Source organism: Electrona antarctica (genome assembly GCF_951216825.1).
Source record: "Electrona antarctica genome assembly, contig: scaffold_25, whole genome shotgun sequence".
Taxonomy (NCBI): domain Eukaryota; kingdom Metazoa; phylum Chordata; class Actinopteri; order Myctophiformes; family Myctophidae; genus Electrona; species Electrona antarctica.
In genome coordinates, this window is record NW_027637034.1 from 2511406 (window position 1) to 2534364 (window position 22959).

At 42.2% G+C, this 22959-nt stretch overlaps 6 protein-coding genes across 6 annotated transcripts; all 6 read right to left on the reverse strand.

The window, feature by feature from the left end:
- Positions 1-2952: 2952 nt before the first annotated feature.
- Positions 2953-4074, reverse strand: LOC306919393 (cysteine/serine-rich nuclear protein 3-like; the record flags this gene model as incomplete). The annotated part of the gene is made up of 1 exon (XM_079532182.1): positions 2953-4074. One exon carries the CDS (start codon positions 4072-4074, stop codon positions 2953-2955), a length of 1122 nt encoding a protein of 373 aa, XP_079388308.1.
- A 2605-nt stretch (positions 4075-6679) lies between these two features.
- On the reverse strand, positions 6680-7801 carry LOC306919394 (cysteine/serine-rich nuclear protein 3-like; the record flags this gene model as incomplete). The annotated part of the gene is made up of 1 exon (XM_079532183.1): positions 6680-7801. One exon carries the CDS (start codon positions 7799-7801, stop codon positions 6680-6682), a length of 1122 nt encoding a protein of 373 aa, XP_079388309.1.
- A 2591-nt stretch (positions 7802-10392) lies between these two features.
- On the reverse strand, positions 10393-11514 carry LOC306919396 (cysteine/serine-rich nuclear protein 3-like; the record flags this gene model as incomplete). Its single annotated transcript, XM_079532184.1, has 1 exon — positions 10393-11514. The coding sequence occupies one exon, from the start codon at positions 11512-11514 to the stop codon at positions 10393-10395; it is 1122 nt and encodes a 373-aa protein (XP_079388310.1).
- A 2591-nt stretch (positions 11515-14105) lies between these two features.
- Positions 14106-15227, reverse strand: LOC306919397 (cysteine/serine-rich nuclear protein 3-like; the record flags this gene model as incomplete). Its single annotated transcript, XM_079532185.1, has 1 exon — positions 14106-15227. The coding sequence occupies one exon, from the start codon at positions 15225-15227 to the stop codon at positions 14106-14108; it is 1122 nt and encodes a 373-aa protein (XP_079388311.1).
- A 2591-nt stretch (positions 15228-17818) lies between these two features.
- LOC306919398 (cysteine/serine-rich nuclear protein 3-like) lies at positions 17819-18940 on the reverse strand (the record flags this gene model as incomplete). Its single annotated transcript, XM_079532186.1, has 1 exon — positions 17819-18940. The coding sequence occupies one exon, from the start codon at positions 18938-18940 to the stop codon at positions 17819-17821; it is 1122 nt and encodes a 373-aa protein (XP_079388312.1).
- Positions 18937-22653, reverse strand: LOC306919399 (cysteine/serine-rich nuclear protein 3-like; the record flags this gene model as incomplete). Its single annotated transcript, XM_079532187.1, has 2 exons — positions 18937-18955; positions 21710-22653. The coding sequence occupies 2 exons, from the start codon at positions 22651-22653 to the stop codon at positions 18937-18939; spliced, it is 963 nt and encodes a 320-aa protein (XP_079388313.1).
- Between the last annotated feature and the right edge of the window lie 306 nt (positions 22654-22959).

Sequence of the window (22959 nt, forward strand, 5' to 3'; positions counted from 1 at the left end):
TCATTTGTATTGGTGCCGAGTGCGAAGCCAATATGGTTCATTGCGGACCGCTACAGATAAACTGTGGATATTAACCTACCAATAAGGACCCAGGCCAAATGCCATTGCGCAGTAGCCTACACCAACAAGTCTATGCGTGGTGTGTGCATAGCCGCATGTGAAACTATATCGTGCTGTATTTTGCATCATGGTCATGCGAGGAGAGAGAGAGAGAGGGTGCAGAGAGAGAGAGAGAGAGAGGTGTGAATGGGATCGCATCGTGCGTGCGCATTATGGCACATCTCTCTCATGTTTAGGGCGCACCATTGACTGCATGTCACTGTGCCTACATGCTGACAATGTGCGCGTGAACTTGTATTAGCCTAAAATATAGCCACTCTACAAGCTCACAACTGGTTGTGGACACTTCTATAGGTCTGACTCTGCTATTAATTTCTGTGCAGGACTTGCCAGGTCGCCAGAGCAATGGTAAAGTGTATATCATTTTTAAATTATATGGAGAGAAAAGTCGAGAGTCGGGATCTGGAGATTTACGCACATAGTGTGACATGCTGACAGACAATGAAAGTAACATATACTTCCACTCACAATTTAGGTGGCTTTTAAAATGCGGTACTTATTCCTTCATTCAAAATATGATTGGCACCTCATAAGTGTAAATATAAAATCAAATATAATATAGCCTACAATTGAAACCTGCTACTGCAGTGATTTTATCCAGTGTTCAATGCGTTTCTGCGTTTGGGTGTGGACATAGATATCTCTGTCGTATGGCCAGGGATTTTTTCTAAAACGGAGGACGAAAATATCCGTTTTGCAAAAGATCCAGAGTGGTGTGGCCTGGGCCTTAGTTTACCTTATTGTTGTAGGACTTTTGGTTTATTTAGCCTTATTGGGGTTAATTCACCCCATGGCTCCATTTCAACAAAGAAAAATGTACATGTGTTTCTCTTTTGTTTCCTGAGCCCGGTGTCTAATGGCCCATTTGGTGTCAGTGACACCTCTATGCTTCTTGTCCCAGACTGGTTTGGAATGTGCTAATGTGTCCCCTATTCAAAGTCTGATTTCCATTGAGTGTTGGCTTTGTCTATGTGGCTGGGGAGTTTTGGTACAAAATCAAAACAACTTGTCTAATATTTTGGCATGTTTAATGCAGCTCTAAGGTATATAATGACATAGTGAAATGTTGAAAATGAGTGGAATGCCCCTTTAAGAACTGGTTTTCCAGTTAATCTGGAGAAAAACCATTCAATGGTCGAAAACAGAGTCCACTTGAACATAACAGTCCACTTTGGTTGAACAATATTTAGTCTACTAGTCTAGTGATCCATTGAGGAGTTTCTTAAAGTCAAAGCAGGAGCCAGCATAAATATAAAATAACGTTATTGGTATAGCAAATTCCAACAAGGCATTTCAATGTGCTTTGCACACATCAGGAAACATATATAAAATCACAACTAAAACAAAAATACATAAAACATTACAGTGCAGAAGAGAAAGAAAAACTCAATCAAATGCAGTGGGAAACAGAACAGTATTTCATTGTGATGTAAAATAAATAAGAGTGCCAGCATACCTGCTGTTTTCTGCGAGTTCTTCCACATGTGGTGCATAACAACTGCTGGTTTATAATAAACCTAAAGCAGTATAGTAGTTCATCCAAAAATGACGTACTCAGTATCTGGATAAATATGTACAATCTAACTATTGAATAAGTGGATATGAATTCATTGTTACTGCAGCAGAGCCATTCATCTTGAGGATTTCTCCACATTATTTCAGTAACATCAGAACCAAGGAGAACCAGCTCTGGTGAAGAAACAACTGCTCATACTGTGATTTACATCCCATTTATCTTAATTTATCTTGGAACACTTACAAACCACAGATAAAAAACAAATCTTGACTTTAAACATTTATTAAAAACAAGAAAACGGAAGTAAAACAGTTAGGCCTATTTGTTTCAAACAATATTTATAAATAGTAGACAAGCCTTCACATCTTGTCTTTACAAGTAGCCTATATACAGCACCCCTTGTATTTTATGTGTTAGGTTGTAATGTAGGTTCAATTTGTTTCCACTTTAGTATAGAAGACAGTGGTCTGGTTTCTGTACAGGACTGGAACAGCAAATAAGTATATTGTCAAATCAAAGTCTCATATCCTATTGTGCGCTATTGGTTTCATTTCATTTCTTATCTATATTTACAGTGAAATCCCATTGTGCAATGTGTAGGCCTGTGTGCAGAAACATGTGTCCATAGTATTAATAAATGATCAGGATAAGTCAAGATAAATCAGGATATATCATTATACTTATTCAATTATATCCTATATTAATTATTTGTTTGTTCAGTAACAGAGGTTACTGTCTCCATATCCAGTCATATAAGTCATAGTGAAACTGGAAGGGATTGAATGAAAATACACTGAACAAAAACATAAGCTGATACATTTTTGCAGGGTTCTCTCTCAATATGGTGGTGATGAATGCACTTTTATTCAATGTTTTTCAAATGCTAAATAATGAACAAACCCCACATTCTTTCCCCATGTTAAAATGTACACATGCTAAATGATGATGGCTGATGCTTCATTCACTATATGCATTCAAATGCAGAGATTAACGTGTTAATGGTCACTCGTTGTCTGGCATTGGACAGATCACCTGCTAATGATCACATTTTGGATGAACTGAGACCATTTCACACCTCTTTGACTCTGATGAGTTTCAGCAGAACTACAGTAATAGGTCTATCATCACATGGAACTGTTATCACTCTTTCAGCTTTCTAGTGTGCAATGTTTCAGGTGTGTTAAAATGGCTATATGTTCTTGTAACAATCATTGCTATTATTGTTTGTGGTGACAATGTTAAAGTGCAATGTTTACTTACAGTGAGTGCACAACATGCTGCTGTTTGTTTTAAAAGGCTTTATACCCTGCTGTATATCAGTGGTTCCCAATCGTCACGCCAAGGACCCCCAAATACCTCAAAAAACCTGGACTGAAATGGTAGGAAGGGGTGGGGGGCATGGTGAGAGGACGCCCTTCGTCCTCGGCGGAAAACCCGAAGGGACAGCTTTTTTCCGGGGCATCCCCTGCTGGGGGTCCATGGTCCACATCCAACTGGAGATCTTCTGGAGCCGCGCTCTGGTGGTCCAGTTGGTCAGGCGTATCATCTTGTAGTAGCCTCTCTAGTTCTAGCCTCATGACGGTGTCGATGTAGTGGGTCTGCGCGCGTCTGGAGTTGAACTCTACGCGTCCCTGAATGTTTGCGCAGCCGTCTTTAGTGCAGCATGGGAGGCATGCGTTCATCTGGCACTTGATTCCTGCCAGACTGCATTCACAAGTCTCTGGCTCACAGAAACCCTGGCAATTGCATCCAGAGTCCTCCCTGAAGACACGCAGGGAATGCAGCTGTCTCTTCTCCTCTTTGTCAATGTGCTTCACACCTGCTGCTCGCAGGAGTGCCTGTCTGTGCTTGTAGGAGTACCGCTGCAGGAAGCTGTTCCCATCCTCCAGCTCGGCGTCGGTGATGTGGACGTCAGTGTCTCCGTCTGGGACCTGGTCTGCAGTCAGTCGCTCAGATTCTCTCTGGTCAATGGTACCATTGGCCATCAACTGGTGTCTCAAAGCCTCAAGCTTCTCCTCTCTCCGTCTCTCTCGTAGTCTCTCTCTGCGCCAACTCCGTTGTTCCAGGGCGTGCTCTGCCATTGTGTACCTGCGGAGAGTGCTGTGCCTGTGCAACATGCCCAGACTGGCACCCCCGCGAGAGGGTACGCTAGTGAAACCCTGGCATTGTGGGAAGTAGAACACCGTCACCAGATCAAAGCGCACGTTGCTCTGCCTCCCTTCCAGCTTTGGCCTCTTCAGAATAGACTGGATGGGTTGACTGGCAGCAGGTGAAGCAGAACCATTAGTTGTAAAGTCCTGGCTTTCTGAGGAGCTGCTCTCCCCATCAGAATCCCATTCCGTGGAGGCAGGAGAAGGCAGGGACGATGATGGAGGTGAGGAGTAGAATGGATCTTCATCGTCGACCTCCTCAAACTTTCTTTTCAGAATACCTCTCATGACTCGACGGTGGCGCTTCACTCACGACGGAATCAAATATAAAGGAGAGCTGGAAAAGTAGACGTTTCGGACTGGTTGGTCCTTCCTCAGGCAAGATTATGTTAGAAGAATGATTAGTTGTGATGGGGCCCTGGTTTTATGTGTTCCTAATGGTGGGCGTGACTCATAGTCATTCGGCCAATTAGCTTTGTTGATGGGTGTGGTTTACTTGGCCATTGTTTCATTCCGTCCAATCAGAATCAATGGGTGTGTGTTCTCTTGTTCTGGTTTCTTTCATTTGTAGTGTGGTTTTTGTAGAGGCAACATGTCTTTACTGGAGAATCAGTAATAATTATAATAGACTTCCCCCAAGTTACAGGTACAAGCTCGCAACATATGTAAGTGTATGTAAGTACATTGCAAGGAATGAGTGCATTCGCCATGTACTTGAAGGAAGCCTAATCCAATCACTCTTAGATTATCTCCAGTTTAAGTTTAAGAGTTTAAGTTTACCTTGTGTTGTAGGACCTTGTGTTGTAGGACTTTTGGTTTATTTAGCCTTATTGGGGTTAATTCACCCCATGGCTCCATTTCAACAAAGAAAAATGTACATGTGTTTCTCTTTTGTTTCCTGAGCCCGGTGTCTAATGGCCCATTTGGTGTCAGTGACACCTCTATGCTTCTTGTCCCAGGCTGGTTTGGAATGTGCTAATGTGTCCCCTATTCAAAGTCTGATTTCCATTGAGTGTTGGCTTTGTCTATGTGGCTGGGGAGTTTTGGTACAAAATCAAAACAACTTGTCTAATATTTTGGCATGTTTAATGCAGCTCTAAGGTATATAATGACATAGTGAAATGTTGAAAATGAGTGGAATGCCCCTTTAAGAACTGGTTTTCCAGTTAATCTGGAGAAAAACCATTCAATGGTCGAAAACAGAGTACACTTAAACATAACAGTCCACTTTGGTTGAACAATATTTAGTCTACTAGTCTAGTGATCCATTGAGGAGTTTCTTAAAGTCAAAGCAGGAGCCAGCATAAATATAAAATAACGTTATTGGTATAGCAAATTCCAACAAGGCATTTCAATGTGCTTTGCACACATCAGGAAACATATATAAAATCACAACTAAAACAAAAATACATAAAACATTACAGTGCAGAAGAGAAAGAAAAACTCAATCAAATGCAGTGGGAAACAGAACAGTATTTCATTGTGATGTAAAATAAATAAGAGTGCCAGCATACCTGCTGTTTTCTGGGAGTTCTTCCACATGTGGTGCATAACAACTGCTGGTTTATAATAAACCTTAAAAGCAGTATAGTAGTTCATCCAAAAATGACGTACTCAGTATCTGGATAAATATGTACAATCTAACTATTGAATAAGTGGATATGAATTCATTGTTACTGCAGCAGAGCCATTCATCTTGAGGATTTCTCCACATTATTTCAGTAACATCAGAACCAAGGAGAACCAGCTCTGGTGAAGAAACAACTGCTCATACTGTGATTTACATCCCATTTATCTTAATTTATCTTGGAACACTTACAAACCACAGATAAAAAACAAATCTTGACTTTAAACATGTATTAAAAACAAGAAAACGGAAGTAAAACAGTTAGGCCTATTTGTTTCAAACAATATTTATAAATAGTAGACAAGCCTTCACATCTTGTCTTTTACAAGTAGCCTATATACAGCACCCCTTGTATTTTATGTGTTAGGTTGTAATGTAGGTTCAATTTGTTTCCACTTTAGTATAGAAGACAGTGGTCTGGTTTCTGTACAGGACTGGAACAGCAAATAAGTATATTGTCAAATCAAAGTCTCATATCCTATTGTGCGCTATTGGTTTCATTTCATTTCTTATCTATATTTACAGTGAAATCCCATTGTGTAATGTGTAGGCCTGTGTGCAGAAACATGTGTCCATAGTATTAATAAATGATCAGGATAAGTCAAGATAAATCAGGATATATCATTATACTTATTCAATTATATCCTATATTAATTATTTGTTTGTTCAGTAACAGAGGTTACTGTCTCCATATCCAGTCATATAAGTCATAGTGAAACTGGAAGGGATTGAATGAAAATACACTGAACAAAAACATAAGCTGATACATTTTTGCAGGGTTCTCTCTCAATATGATGGTGATGAATGCACTTTTATTCAATGTTTTTCAAATGCTAAATAATGAACAAACCCCACATTCTTTCCCCATGTTAAAATGTACACATGCTAAATGATGATGGCTGATGCTTCATTCACTATATGCATTCAAATGCAGAGATTAACGTGTTAATGGTCACTCGTTGTCTGGCATTGGACAGATCACCTGCTAATGATCACATTTTGGATGAACTGAGACCATTTCACACCTCTTTGACTCTGATGAGTTTCAGCAGAACTACAGTAATAGGTCTATCATCACATGGAACTGTTATCACTCTTTCAGCTTTCTAGTGTGCAATGTTTCAGGTGTGTTAAAATGGCTATATGTTCTTGTAACAATCATTGCTATTATTGTTTGTGGTGACAATGTTAAAGTGCAATGTTTACTTACAGTGAGTGCACAACATGCTGCTGTTTGTTTTAAAAGGCTTTATACCCTGCTGTATATCAGTGGTTCCCAAACGTCACGCCAAGGACCCCCAAATACCTCAAAAAACCTGGACTGAAATGGTAGGAAGGGGTGGGGGGCATGGTGAGAGGACGCCCTTCGTCCTCGGCGGAAAACCCGAAGGGACAGCTTTTTTCCGGGGCATCCCCTGCTGGGGGTCCCTGGTCCACATCCAACTGGAGATCTTCTGGAGCCGCGCTCTGGTGGTCCAGTTGGTCAGGCGTATCATCTTGTAGTAGCCTCTCTAGTTCTAGCCTCATGACGGTGTCGATGTAGTGGGTCTGCGCGCGTCTGGAGTTGAACTCTACGCGTCCCTGAATGTTTGCGCAGCCGTCTTTAGTGCAGCATGGGAGGCATGCGTTCATCTGGCACTTGATTCCTGCCAGACTGCATTCACAAGTCTCTGGCTCACAGAAACCCTGGCAATTGCATCCAGAGTCCTCCCTGAAGACACGCAGGGAATGCAGCTGTCTCTTCTCCTCTTTGTCAATGTGCTTCACACCTGCTGCTCGCAGGAGTGCCTGTCTGTGCTTGTAGGAGTACCGCTGCAGGAAGCTGTTCCCATCCTCCAGCTCGGCGTCGGTGATGTGGACGTCAGTGTCTCCGTCTGGGACCTGGTCTGCAGTCAGTCGCTCAGATTCTCTCTGGTCAATGGTACCATTGGCCATCAACTGGTGTCTCAAAGCCTCAAGCTTCTCCTCTCTCCGTCTCTCTCGTAGTCTCTCTCTGCGCCAACTCCGTTGTTCCAGGGCGTGCTCTGCCATTGTGTACCTGCGGAGAGTGCTGTGCCTGTGCAACATGCCCAGACTGGCACCCCCGCGAGAGGGTACGCTAGTGAAACCCTGGCATTGTGGGAAGTAGAACACCGTCACCAGATCAAAGCGCACGTTGCTCTGCCTCCCTTCCAGCTTTGGCCTCTTCAGAATAGACTGGATGGGTTGACTGGCAGCAGGTGAAGCAGAACCATTAGTTGTAAAGTCCTGGCTTTCTGAGGAGCTGCTCTCCCCATCAGAATCCCATTCCGTGGAGGCAGGAGAAGGCAGGGACGATGATGGAGGTGAGGAGTAGAATGGATCTTCATCGTCAACCTCCTCAAACTTTCTTTTCAGAATACCTCTCATGACTCGACGGTGGCGCTTCACTCACGACGGAATCAAATATAAAGGAGAGCTGGAAAAGTAGACGTTTCGGACTGGTTGGTCCTTCCTCAGGCAAGATTCTGTTAGAAGAATGATTAGTTGTGATGGGGCCCTGGTTTTATGTGTTCCTAATGGTGGGCGTGACTCATAGTCATTCGGCCAATTAGCTTTGTTGATGGGTGTGGTTTACTTGGCCATTGTTTCATTCCGTCCAATCAGAATCAATGGGTGTGTGTTCTCTTGTTCTGGTTTCTTTCATTTGTAGTGTGGTTTTTGTAGAGGCAACATGTCTTTACTGGAGAATCAGTAATAATTATAATAGACTTCCCCCAAGTTACAGGTACAAGCTCGCAACATATGTAAGTGTATGTAAGTACATTGCAAGGAATGAGTGCATTCGCCATGTACTTGAAGGAAGCCTAATCCAATCACTCTTAGATTATCTCCAGTTTAAGTTTAAGAGTTTAAGTTTACCTTATTGTTGTAGGACTTTTGGTTTATTTAGCCTTATTGGGGTTAATTCACCCCATGGCTCCATTTCAACAAAGAAAAATGTACATGTGTTTCTCTTTTGTTTCCTGAGCCCGGTGTCTAATGGCCCATTTGGTGTCAGTGACACCTCTATGCTTCTTGTCCCAGGCTGGTTTGGAATGTGCTAATGTGTCCCCTATTCAAAGTCTGATTTCCATTGAGTGTTGGCTTTGTCTATGTGGCTGGGGAGTTTTGGTACAAAATCAAAACAACTTGTCTAATATTTTGGCATGTTTAATGCAGCTCTAAGGTATATAATGACATAGTGAAATGTTGAAAATGAGTGGAATGCCCCTTTAAGAACTGGTTTTCCAGTTAATCTGGAGAAAAACCATTCAATGGTCGAAAACAGAGTCCACTTGAACATAACAGTCCACTTTGGTTGAACAATATTTAGTCTACTAGTCTAGTGATCCATTGAGGAGTTTCTTAAAGTCAAAGCAGGAGCCAGCATAAATATAAAATAACGTTATTGGTATAGCAAATTCCAACAAGGCATTTCAATGTGCTTTGCACACATCAGGAAACATATATAAAATCACAACTAAAACAAAAATACATAAAACATTACAGTGCAGAAGAGAAAGAAAAACTCAATCAAATGCAGTGGGAAACAGAACAGTATTTCATTGTGATGTAAAATAAATAAGAGTGCCAGCATACCTGCTGTTTTCTGGGAGTTCTTCCACATGTGGTGCATAACAACTGCTGGTTTATAATAAACCTTAAAAGCAGTATAGTAGTTCATCCAAAAATGACGTACTCAGTATCTGGATAAATATGTACAATCTAACTATTGAATAAGTGGATATGAATTCATTGTTACTGCAGCAGAGCCATTCATCTTGAGGATTTCTCCACATTATTTCAGTAACATCAGAACCAAGGAGAACCAGCTCTGGTGAAGAAACAACTGCTCATACTGTGATTTACATCCCATTTATCTTAATTTATCTTGGAACACTTACAAACCACAGATAAAAAACAAATCTTGACTTTAAACATGTATTAAAAACAAGAAAACGGAAGTAAAACAGTTAGGCCTATTTGTTTCAAACAATATTTATAAATAGTAGACAAGCCTTCACATCTTGTCTTTTACAAGTAGCCTATATACAGCACCCCTTGTATTTTATGTGTTAGGTTGTAATGTAGGTTCAATTTGTTTCCACTTTAGTATAGAAGACAGTGGTCTGGTTTCTGTACAGGACTGGAACAGCAAATAAGTATATTGTCAAATCAAAGTCTCATATCCTATTGTGCGCTATTGGTTTCATTTCATTTCTTATCTATATTTACAGTGAAATCCCATTGTGTAATGTGTAGGCCTGTGTGCAGAAACATGTGTCCATAGTATTAATAAATGATCAGGATAAGTCAAGATAAATCAGGATATATCATTATACTTATTCAATTATATCCTATATTAATTATTTGTTTGTTCAGTAACAGAGGTTACTGTCTCCATATCCAGTCATATAAGTCATAGTGAAACTGGAAGGGATTGAATGAAAATACACTGAACAAAAACATAAGCTGATACATTTTTGCAGGGTTCTCTCTCAATATGGTGGTGATGAATGCACTTTTATTCAATGTTTTTCAAATGCTAAATAATGAACAAACCCCACATTCTTTCCCCATGTTAAAATGTACACATGCTAAATGATGATGGCTGATGCTTCATTCACTATATGCATTCAAATGCAGAGATTAACGTGTTAATGGTCACTCGTTGTCTGGCATTGGACAGATCACCTGCTAATGATCACATTTTGGATGAACTGAGACCATTTCACACCTCTTTGACTCTGATGAGTTTCAGCAGAACTACAGTAATAGGTCTATCATCACATGGAACTGTTATCACTCTTTCAGCTTTCTAGTGTGCAATGTTTCAGGTGTGTTAAAATGGCTATATGTTCTTGTAACAATCATTGCTATTATTGTTTGTGGTGACAATGTTAAAGTGCAATGTTTACTTACAGTGAGTGCACAACATGCTGCTGTTTGTTTTAAAAGGCTTTATACCCTGCTGTATATCAGTGGTTCCCAAACGTCACGCCAAGGACCCCCAAATACCTCAAAAAACCTGGACTGAAATGGTAGGAAGGGGTGGGGGGCATGGTGAGAGGACGCCCTTCGTCCTCGGCGGAAAACCCGAAGGGACAGCTTTTTTCCGGGGCATCCCCTGCTGGGGGTCCCTGGTCCACATCCAACTGGAGATCTTCTGGAGCCGCGCTCTGGTGGTCCAGTTGGTCAGGCGTATCATCTTGTAGTAGCCTCTCTAGTTCTAGCCTCATGACGGTGTCGATGTAGTGGGTCTGCGCGCGTCTGGAGTTGAACTCTACGCGTCCCTGAATGTTTGCGCAGCCGTCTTTAGTGCAGCATGGGAGGCATGCGTTCATCTGGCACTTGATTCCTGCCAGACTGCATTCACAAGTCTCTGGCTCACAGAAACCCTGGCAATTGCATCCAGAGTCCTCCCTGAAGACACGCAGGGAATGCAGCTGTCTCTTCTCCTCTTTGTCAATGTGCTTCACACCTGCTGCTCGCAGGAGTGCCTGTCTGTGCTTGTAGGAGTACCGCTGCAGGAAGCTGTTCCCATCCTCCAGCTCGGCGTCGGTGATGTGGACGTCAGTGTCTCCGTCTGGGACCTGGTCTGCAGTCAGTCGCTCAGATTCTCTCTGGTCAATGGTACCATTGGCCATCAACTGGTGTCTCAAAGCCTCAAGCTTCTCCTCTCTCCGTCTCTCTCGTAGTCTCTCTCTGCGCCAACTCCGTTGTTCCAGGGCGTGCTCTGCCATTGTGTACCTGCGGAGAGTGCTGTGCCTGTGCAACATGCCCAGACTGGCACCCCCGCGAGAGGGTACGCTAGTGAAACCCTGGCATTGTGGGAAGTAGAACACCGTCACCAGATCAAAGCGCACGTTGCTCTGCCTCCCTTCCAGCTTTGGCCTCTTCAGAATAGACTGGATGGGTTGACTGGCAGCAGGTGAAGCAGAACCATTAGTTGTAAAGTCCTGGCTTTCTGAGGAGCTGCTCTCCCCATCAGAATCCCATTCCGTGGAGGCAGGAGAAGGCAGGGACGATGATGGAGGTGAGGAGTAGAATGGATCTTCATCGTCGACCTCCTCAAACTTTCTTTTCAGAATACCTCTCATGACTCGACGGTGGCGCTTCACTCACGACGGAATCAAATATAAAGGAGAGCTGGAAAAGTAGACGTTTCGGACTGGTTGGTCCTTCCTCAGGCAAGATTCTGTTAGAAGAATGATTAGTTGTGATGGGGCCCTGGTTTTATGTGTTCCTAATGGTGGGCGTGACTCATAGTCATTCGGCCAATTAGCTTTGTTGATGGGTGTGGTTTACTTGGCCATTGTTTCATTCCGTCCAATCAGAATCAATGGGTGTGTGTTCTCTTGTTCTGGTTTCTTTCATTTGTAGTGTGGTTTTTGTAGAGGCAACATGTATTTACTGGAGAATCAGTAATAATTATAATAGACTTCCCCCAAGTTACAGGTACAAGCTCGCAACATATGTAAGTGTATGTAAGTACATTGCAAGGAATGAGTGCATTCGCCATGTACTTGAAGGAAGCCTAATCCAATCACTCTTAGATTATCTCCAGTTTAAGTTTAAGAGTTTAGGTTTACCTTATTGTTGTAGGACTTTTGGTTTATTTAGCCTTATTGGGTTTAATTCACCCCATGGCTCCATTTCAACAAAGAAAAATGTACATGTGTTTCTCTTTTGTTTCCTGAGCCCGGTGTCTAATGGCCCATTTGGTGTCAGTGACACCTCTATGCTTCTTGTCCCAGGCTGGTTTGGAATGTGCTAATGTGTCCCCTATTCAAAGTCTGATTTCCATTGAGTGTTGGCTTTGTCTATGTGGCTGGGGAGTTTTGGTACAAAATCAAAACAACTTGTCTAATATTTTGGCATGTTTAATGCAGCTCTAAGGTATATAATGACATAGTGAAATGTTGAAAATGAGTGGAATGCCCCTTTAAGAACTGGTTTTCCAGTTAATCTGGAGAAAAACCATTCAATGGCCGAAAACAGAGTCCACTTGAACATAACAGTCCACTTTGGTTGAACAATATTTAGTCTACTAGTCTAGTGATCCATTGAGGAGTTTCTTAAAGTCAAAGCAGGAGCCAGCATAAATATAAAATAACGTTATTGGTATAGCAAATTCCAACAAGGCATTTCAATGTGCTTTGCACACATCAGGAAACATATATAAAATCACAACTAAAACAAAAATACATAAAACATTACAGTGCAGAAGAGAAAGAAAAACTCAATCAAATGCAGTGGGAAACAGAACAGTATTTCATTGTGATGTAAAATAAATAAGAGTGCCAGCATACCTGCTGTTTTCTGGGAGTTCTTCCACATGTGGTGCATAACAACTGCTGGTTTATAATAAACCTTAAAAGCAGTATAGTAGTTCATCCAAAAATGACGTACTCAGTATCTGGATAAATATGTACAATCTAACTATTGAATAAGTGGATATGAATTCATTGTTACTGCAGCAGAGCCATTCATCTTGAGGATTTCTCCACATTATTTCAGTAACATCAGAACCAAGGAGAACCAGCTCTGGTGAAGAAACAACTGCTCATACTGTGATTTACATCCCATTTATCTTAATTTATCTTGGAACACTTACAAACCACAGATAAAAAACAAATCTTGACTTTAAACATGTATTAAAAACAAGAAAACGGAAGTAAAACAGTTAGGCCTATTTGTTTCAAACAATATTTATAAATAGTAGACAAGCCTTCACATCTTGTCTTTTACAAGTAGCCTATATACAGCACCCCTTGTATTTTATGTGTTAGGTTGTAATGTAGGTTCAATTTGTTTCCACTTTAGTATAGAAGACAGTGGTCTGGTTTCTGTACAGATCTGGAACAGCAAATAAGTATATTGTCAAATCAAAGTCTCATATCCTATTGTGCGCTATTGGTTTCATTTCATTTCTTATCTATATTTACAGTGAAATCCCATTGTGTAATGTGTAGGCCTGTGTGCAGAAACATGTGTCCATAGTATTAATAAATGATCAGGATAAGTCAAGATAAATCAGGATATATCATTATACTTATTCAATTATATCCTATATTAATTATTTGTTTGTTCAGTAACAGAGGTTACTGTCTCCATATCCAGTCATATAAGTCATAGTGAAACTGGAAGGGATTGAATGAAAATACACTGAACAAAAACATAAGCTGATACATTTTTGCAGGGTTCTCTCGCAATATGATGGTGATGAATGCACTTTTATTCAATGTTTTTCAAATGCTAAATAATGAACAAACCCCACATTCTTTCCCCATGTTAAAATGTACACATGCTAAATGATGATGGCTGATGCTTCATTCACTATATGCATTCAAATGCAGAGATTAACGTGTTAATGGTCACTCGTTGTCTGGCATTGGACAGATCACCTGCTAATGATCACATTTTGGATGAACTGAGACCATTTCACACCTCTTTGACTCTGATGAGTTTCAGCAGAACTACAGTAATAGGTCTATCATCACATGGAACTGTTATCACTCTTTCAGCTTTCTAGTGTGCAATGTTTCAGGTGTGTTAAAATGGCTATATGTTCTTGTAACAATCATTGCTATTATTGTTTGTGGTGACAATGTTAAAGTGCAATGTTTACTTACAGTGAGTGCACAACATGCTGCTGTTTGTTTTAAAAGGCTTAATACCCTGCTGTATATCAGTGGTTCCCAAACGTCACGCCAAGGACCCCCAAATACCTCACAAAACCTGGACTGAAATGGTAGGAAGGGGTGGGGGGCATGGTGAGAGGACGCCCTTCGTCCTCGGCGGAAAACCCGAAGGGACAGCTTTTTTCCGGGGCATCCCCTGCTGGGGATCCCTGGTCCACATCCAACTGGAGATCTTCTGGAGCCGCGCTCTGGTGGTCCAGTTGGTCAGGCGTATCATCTTGTAGTAGCCTCTCTAGTTCTAGCCTCATGACGGTGTCGATGTAGTGGGTCTGCGCGCGTCTGGAGTTGAACTCTACGCGTCCCTGAATGTTTGCGCAGCCGTCTTTAGTGCAGCATGGGAGGCATGCGTTCATCTGGCACTTGATTCCTGCCAGACTGCATTCACAAGTCTCTGGCTCACAGAAACCCTGGCAATTGCATCCAGAGTCCTCCCTGAAGACACGCAGGGAATGCAGCTGTCTCTTCTCCTCTTTGTCAATGTGCTTCACACCTGCTGCTCGCAGGAGTGCCTGTCTGTGCTTGTAGGAGTACCGCTGCAGGAAGCTGTTCCCATCCTCCAGCTCGGCGTCGGTGATGTGGACGTCAGTGTCTCCGTCTGGGACCTGGTCTGCAGTCAGTCGCTCAGATTCTCTCTGGTCAATGGTACCATTGGCCATCAACTGGTGTCTCAAAGCCTCAAGCTTCTCCTCTCTCCGTCTCTCTCGTAGTCTCTCTCTGCGCCAACTCCGTTGTTCCAGGGCGTGCTCTGCCATTGTGTACCTGCGGAGAGTGCTGTGCCTGTGCAACATGCCCAGACTGGCACCCCCGCGAGAGGGTACGCTAGTGAAACCCTGGCATTGTGGGAAGTAGAACACCGTCACCAGATCAAAGCGCACGTTGCTCTGCCTCCCTTCCAGCTTTGGCCTCTTCAGAATAGACTGGATGGGTTGACTGGCAGCAGGTGAAGCAGAACCATTAGTTGTAAAGTCCTGGCTTTCTGAGGAGCTGCTCTCCCCATCAGAATCCCATTCCGTGGAGGCAGGAGAAGGCAGGGACGATGATGGAGGTGAGGAGTAGAATGGATCTTCATCGTCAACCTCCTCAAACTTTCTTTTCAGAATACCTCTCATGACTCGACGGTGGCGCTTCACTCACGACGGAATCAAATATAAAGGAGAGCTGGAAAAGTAGACGTTTCGGACTGGTTGGTCCTTCCTCAGGCAAGATTCTGTTAGAAGAATGATTAGTTGTGATGGGGCCCTGGTTTTATGTGTTCCTAATGGTGGGCGTGACTCATAGTCATTCGGCCAATTAGCTTTGTTGATGGGTGTGGTTTACTTGGCCATTGTTTCATTCCGTCCAATCAGAATCAATGGGTGTGTGTTCTCTTGTTCTGGTTTCTTTAATTTGTAGTGTGGTTTTTGTAGAGGCAACATGTCTTTACTGGAGAATCAGTAATAATTATAATAGACTTCCCCCAAGTTACAGGTACAAGCTCGCAACATATGTAAGTGTATGTAAGTACATTGCAAGGAATGAGTGCATTCGCCATGTACTTGAAGGAAGCCTAATCCAATCACTCTTAGATTATCTCCAGTTTAAGTTTAAGAGTTTAAGTTTACCTTATTGTTGTAGGACTTTTGGTTTATTTAGCCTTATTGGGGTTAATTCACCCCATGGCTCCATTTCAACAAAGAAAAATGTACATGTGTTTCTCTTTTGTTTCCTGAGCCCGGTGTCTAATGGCCCATTTGGTGTCAGTGACACCTCTATGCTTCTTGTCCCAGGCTGGTTTGGAATGTGCTAATGTGTCCCCTATTCAAAGTCTGATTTCCATTGAGTGTTGGCTTTGTCTATGTGGCTGGGGAGTTTTGGTACAAAATCAAAACAACTTGTCTAATATTTTGGCATGTTTAATGCAGCTCTAAGGTATATAATGACATAGTGAAATGTTGAAAATGAGTGGAATGCCCCTTTAAGAACTGGTTTTCCAGTTAATCTGGAGAAAAACCATTCAATGGTCGAAAACAGAGTCCACTTGAACATAACAGTCCACTTTGGTTGAACAATATTTAGTCTACTAGTCTAGTGATCCATTGAGGAGTTTCTTAAAGTCAAAGCAGGAGCCAGCATAAATATAAAATAACGTTATTGGTATAGCAAATTCCAACAAGGCATTTCAATGTGCTTTGCACACATCAGGAAACATATATAAAATCACAACTAAAACAAAAATACATAAAACATTACAGTGCAGAAGAGAAAGAAAAACTCAATCAAATGCAGTGGGAAACAGAACAGTATTTCATTGTGATGTAAAATAAATAAGAGTGCCAGCATACCTGCTGTTTTCTGGGAGTTCTTCCACATGTGGTGCATAACAACTGCTGGTTTATAATAAACCTTAAAAGCAGTATAGTAGTTCATCCAAAAATGACGTACTCAGTATCTGGATAAATATGTACAATCTAACTATTGAATAAGTGGATATGAATTCATTGTTACTGCAGCAGAGCCATTCATCTTGAGGATTTCTCCACATTATTTCAGTAACATCAGAACCAAGGAGAACCAGCTCTGGTGAAGAAACAACTGCTCATACTGTGATTTACATCCCATTTATCTTAATTTATCTTGGAACACTTACAAACCACAGATAAAAAACAAATCTTGACTTTAAACATGTATTAAAAACAAGAAAACGGAAGTAAAACAGTTAGGCCTATTTGTTTCAAACAATATTTATAAATAGTAGACAAGCCTTCACATCTTGTCTTTTACAAGTAGCCTATATACAGCACCCCTTGTATTTTATGTGTTAGGTTGTAATGTAGGTTCAATTTGTTTCCACTTTAGTATAGAAGACAGTGGTCTGGTTTCTGTACAGGACTGGAACAGCAAATAAGTATATTGTCAAATCAAAGTCTCATATCCTATTGTGCGCTATTGGTTTCATTTCATTTCTTATCTATATTTACAGTGAAATCCCATTGTGTAATGTGTAGGCCTGTGTGCAGAAACATGTGTCCATAGTATTAATAAATGATCAGGATAAGTCAAGATAAATCAGGATATATCATTATACTTATTCAATTATATCCTATATTAATTATTTGTTTGTTCAGTAACAGAGGTTACTGTCTCCATATCCAGTCATATAAGTCATAGTGAAACTGGAAGGGATTGAATGAAAATACACTGAACAAAAACATAAGCTGATACATTTTTGCAGGGTTCTCTCTCAATATGGTGGTGATGAATGCACTTTTATTCAATGTTTTTCAAATGCTAAATAATGAACAAACCCCACATTCTTTCCCCATGTTAAAATGTACACATGCTAAATGATGATGGCTGATGCTTCATTCACTATATGCATTCAAATGCAGAGATTAACGTGTTAATGGTCACTCGTTGTCTGGCATTGGACAGATCACCTGCTAATGATCACATTTTGGATGAACTGAGACCATTTCACACCTCTTTGACTCTGATGAGTTTCAGCAGAACTACAGTAATAGGTCTATCATCACATGGAACTGTTATCACTCTTTCAGCTTTCTAGTGTGCAATGTTTCAGGTGTGTTAAAATGGCTATATGTTCTTGTAACAATCATTGCTATTATTGTTTGTGGTGACAATGTTAAAGTGCAATGTTTACTTACAGTGAGTGCACAACATGCTGCTGTTTGTTTTAAAAGGCTTTATACCCTGCTGTATATCAGTGGTTCCCAAACGTCACGCCAAGGACCCCCAAATACCTCAAAAAACCTGGACTGAAATGGTAGGAAGGGGTGGGGGGCATGGTGAGAGGACGCCCTTCGTCCTCGGCGGAAAACCCGAAGGGACAGCTTTTTTCCGGGGCATCCCCTGCTGGGGGTCCCTGGTCCACATCCAACTGGAGATCTTCTGGAGCCGCGCTCTGGTGGTCCAGTTGGTCAGGCGTATCATCTTGTAGTAGCCTCTCTAGTTCTAGCCTCATGACGGTGTCGATGTAGTGGGTCTGCGCGCGTCTGGAGTTGAACTCTACGCGTCCCTGAATGTTTGCGCAGCCGTCTTTAGTGCAGCATGGGAGGCATGCGTTCATCTGGCACTTGATTCCTGCCAGACTGCATTCACAAGTCTCTGGCTCACAGAAACCCTGGCAATTGCATCCAGAGTCCTCCCTGAAGACACGCAGGGAATGCAGCTGTCTCTTCTCCTCTTTGTCAATGTGCTTCACACCTGCTGCTCGCAGGAGTGCCTGTCTGTGCTTGTAGGAGTACCGCTGCAGGAAGATGTTCCCATCCTCCAGCTCGGCGTCGGTGATGTGGACGTCAGTGTCTCCGTCTGGGACCTGGTCTGCAGTCAGTCGCTCAGATTCTCTCTGGTCAATGGTACCATTGGCCATCAACTGGTGTCTCAAAGCCTCAAGCTTCTCCTCTCTCCGTCTCTCTCGTAGTCTCTCTCTGCGCCAACTCCGTTGTTCCAGGGCGTGCTCTGCCATTGTGTACCTGCGGAGAGTGCTGTGCCTGTGCAACATGCCCAGACTGGCACCCCCGCGAGAGGGTACGCTAGTGAAACCCTGGCATTGTGGGAAGTAGAACACCGTCACCAGATCAAAGCGCACGTTGCTCTGCCTCCCTTCCAGCTTTGGCCTCTTCAGAATAGACTGGATGGGTTGACTGGCAGCAGGTGAAGCAGAACCATTAGTTGTAAAGTCCTGGCTTTCTGAGGAGCTGCTCTCCCCATCAGAATCCCATTCCGTGGAGGCAGGAGAAGGCAGGGACGATGATGGAGGTGAGGAGTAGAATGGATCTTCATCGTCGACCTCCTCAAACTTTCTTTTCAGAATACCTCTCATGACTCGACGGTGGCGCTTCACTCACGACGGAATCAAATATAAAGGAGAGCTGGAAAAGTAGACGTTTCGGACTGGTTGGTCCTTCCTCAGGCAAGATTCTGTTAGAAGAATGATTAGTTGTGATGGGGCCCTGGTTTTATGTGTTCCTAATGGTGGGCGTGACTCATAGTCATTCGGCCAATTAGCTTTGTTGATGGGTGTGGTTTACTTGGCCATTGTTTCATTCCGTCCAATCAGAATCAATGGGTGTGTTTTCTCTTGTTCTGGTTTCTTTCATTTGTAGTGTGGTTTTTGTAGAGGCAACATGTCTTTACTGGAGAATCAGTAATAATTATAATAGACTTCCCCCAAGTTACAGGTACAAGCTCGCAACATATGTAAGTGTATGTAAGTACATTGCAAGGAATGAGTGCATTCGCCATGTACTTGAAGGAAGCCTAATCCAATCACTCTTAGATTATCTCCAGTTTAAGTTTAAGAGTTTAAGTTTACCTTATTGTTGTAGGACTTTTGGTTTATTTAGCCTTATTGGGGTTAATTCACCCCATGGCTCCATTTCAACAAAGAAAAATGTACATGTGTTTCTCTTTTGTTTCCTGAGCCCGGTGTCTAATGGCCCATTTGGTGTCAGTGACACCTCTATGCTTCTTGTCCCAGGCTGGTTTGGAATGTGCTAATGTGTCCCCTATTCAAAGTCTGATTTCCATTGAGTGTTGGCTTTGTCTATGTGGCTGGGGAGTTTTGGTACAAAATCAAAACAACTTGTCTAATATTTTGGCATGTTTAATGCAGCTCTAAGGTATATAATGACATAGTGAAATGTTGAAAATGAGTGGAATGCCCCTTTAAGAACTGGTTTTCCAGTTAATCTGGAGAAAAACCATTCAATGGTCGAAAACAGAGTCCACTTGAACATAACAGTCCACTTTGGTTGAACAATAATTAGTCTACTAGTCTAGTGATCCATTGAGGAGTTTCTTAAAGTCAAAGCAGGAGCCAGCATAAATATAAAATAACGTTATTGGTATAGCAAATTCCAACAAGGCATTTCAATGTGCTTTGCACACATCAGGAAACATATATAAAATCACAACTAAAACAAAAATACATAAAACATTACAGTGCAGAAGAGAAAGAAAAACTCAATCAAATGCAGTGGGAAACAGAACAGTATTCCATTGTGATGTAAAATAAATAAGAGTGCCAGCATACCTGCTGTTTTCTGGGAGTTCTTCCACATGTGGTGCATAACAACTGCTGGTTTATAATAAACCTTAAAAAGCAGTATAGTAGTTCATCCAAAAAGACGTACTCAGTATCTGGATAAATATGTACAATCTAACTATTGAATAAGTGGATATGAATTCATTGTTACTGCAGCAGAGCCATTCATCTTGAGGATTTCTCCACATTATTTCAGTAACATCAGAACCAAGGAGAACCAGCTCTGGTGAAGAAACAACTGCTCATACTGTGATTTACATCCCATTTATCTTAATTTATCTTGGAACACTTACAAACCACAGATAAAAAACAAATCTTGACTTTAAACATGTATTAAAAACAAGAAAACGGAAGTAAAACAGTTAGGCCTATTTGTTTCAAACAATATTTATAAATAGTAGACAAGCCTTCACATCTTGTCTTTTACAAGTAGCCTATATACAGCACCCCTTGTATTTTATGTGTTAGGTTGTAATGTAGGTTCAATTTGTTTCCACTTTAGTATAGAAGACAGTGGTCTGGTTTCTGTACAGGACTGGAACAGCAAATAAGTATATTGTCAAATCAAAGTCTCATATCCTATTGTGCGCTATTGGTTTCATTTCATTTCTTATCTATATTTACAGTGAAATCCCATTGTGTAATGTGTAGGCCTGTGTGCAGAAACATGTGTCCATAGTATTAATAAATGATCAGGATAAGTCAAGATAAATCAGGATATATCATTATACTTATTCAATTATATCCTATATTAATTATTTGTTTGTTCAGTAACAGAGGTTACTGTCTCCATATCCAGTCATATAAGTCATAGTGAAACTGGAAGGGATTGAATGAAAATACACTGAACAAAAACATAAGCTGATACATTTTTGCAGGGTTCTCTCTCAATATGGTGGTGATGAATGCACTTTTATTCAATGTTTTTCAAATGCTAAATAATGAACAAACCCCACATTCTTTCCCCATGTTAAAATGTACACATGCTAAATGATGATGGCTGATGCTTCATTCACTATATGCATTCAAATGCAGAGATTAACGTGTTAATGGTCACTCGTTGTCTGGCATTGGACAGATCACCTGCTAATGATCACATTTTGGATGAACTGAGACCATTTCACACCTCTTTGACTCTGATGAGTTTCAGCAGAACTACAGTAATAGGTCTATCATCACATGGAACTGTTATCACTCTTTCAGCTTTCTAGTGTGCAATGTTTCAGGTGTGTTAAAATGGCTATATGTTCTTGTAACAATCATTGCTATTATTGTTTGTGGTGACAATGTTAAAGTGCAATGTTTACTTACAGTGAGTGCACAACATGCTGCTGTTTGTTTTAAAAGGCTTTATACCCTGCTGTATATCAGTGGTTCCCAAACGTCACGCCAAGGACCCCCAAATACCTCAAAAAACCTGGACTGAAATGGTAGGAAGGGGTGGGGGGCATGGTGAGAGGACGCCCTTCGTCCTCGGCGGAAAACCCGAAGGGACAGCTTTTTTCCGGGGCATCCCCTGCTGGGGGTCCCTGGTCCACATCCAACTGGAGATCTTCTGGAGCCGCGCTCTGGTGGTCCAGTTGGTCAGGCGTATCATCTTGTAGTAGCCTCTCTAGTTCTAGCCTCATGACGGTGTCGATGTAGTGGGTCTGCGCGCGTCTGGAGTTGAACTCTACGCGTCCCTGAATGTTTGCGCAGCCGTCTTTAGTGCAGCATGGGAGGCATGCGTTCATCTGGCACTTGATTCCTGCCAGACTGCATTCACAAGTCTCTGGCTCACAGAAACCCTGGCAATTGCATCCAGAGTCCTCCCTGAAGACACGCAGGGAATGCAGCTGTCTCTTCTCCTCTTTGTCAATGTGCTTCACACCTGCTGCTCGCAGGAGTGCCTGTCTGTGCTTGTAGGAGTACCGCTGCAGGAAGCTGTTCCCATCCTCCAGCTCGGCGTCGGTGATGTGGACGTCAGTGTCTCCGTCTGGGACCTGGTCTGCAGTCAGTCGCTCAGATTCTCTCTGGTCAATGGTACCATTGGCCATCAACTGGTGTCTCAAAGCCTCAAGCTTCTCCTCTCTCCGTCTCTCTCGTAGTCTCTCTCTGCGCCAACTCCGTTGTTCCAGGGCGTGCTCTGCCATTGTGTACCTGCGGAGAGTGCTGTGCCTGTGCAACATGCCCAGACTGGCACCCCCGCGAGAGGGTACGCTAGTGAAACCCTGGCATTGTGGGAAGTAGAACACCGTCACCAGATCAAAGCGCACGTTGCTCTGCCTCCCTTCCAGCTTTGGCCTCTTCAGAATAGACTGGATGGGTTGACTGGCAGCAGGTGAAGCAGAACCATTAGTTGTAAAGTCCTGGCTTTCTGAGGAGCTGCTCTCCCCATCAGAATCCCATTCCGTGGAGGCAGGAGAAGGCAGGGACGATGATGGAGGTGAGGAGTAGAATGGATCTTCATCGTCGACCTCCTCAAACTTTCTTTTCAGAATACCTCTCATGACTCGACGGTGGCGCTTCACTCACGACGGAATCAAATATAAAGGAGAGCTGGAAAAGTAGACGTTTCGGACTGGTTGGTCCTTCCTCAGGCAAGATTCTGTTAGAAGAATGATTAGTTGTGATGGGGCCCTGGTTTTATGTGTTCCTAATGGTGGGCGTGACTCATAGTCATTCGGCCAATTAGCTTTGTTGATGGGTGTGGTTTACTTGGCCATTGTTTCATTCCGTCCAATCAGAATCAATGGGTGTGTGTTCTCTTGTTCTGGTTTCTTTCATTTGTAGTGTGGTTTTTGTAGAGGCAACAT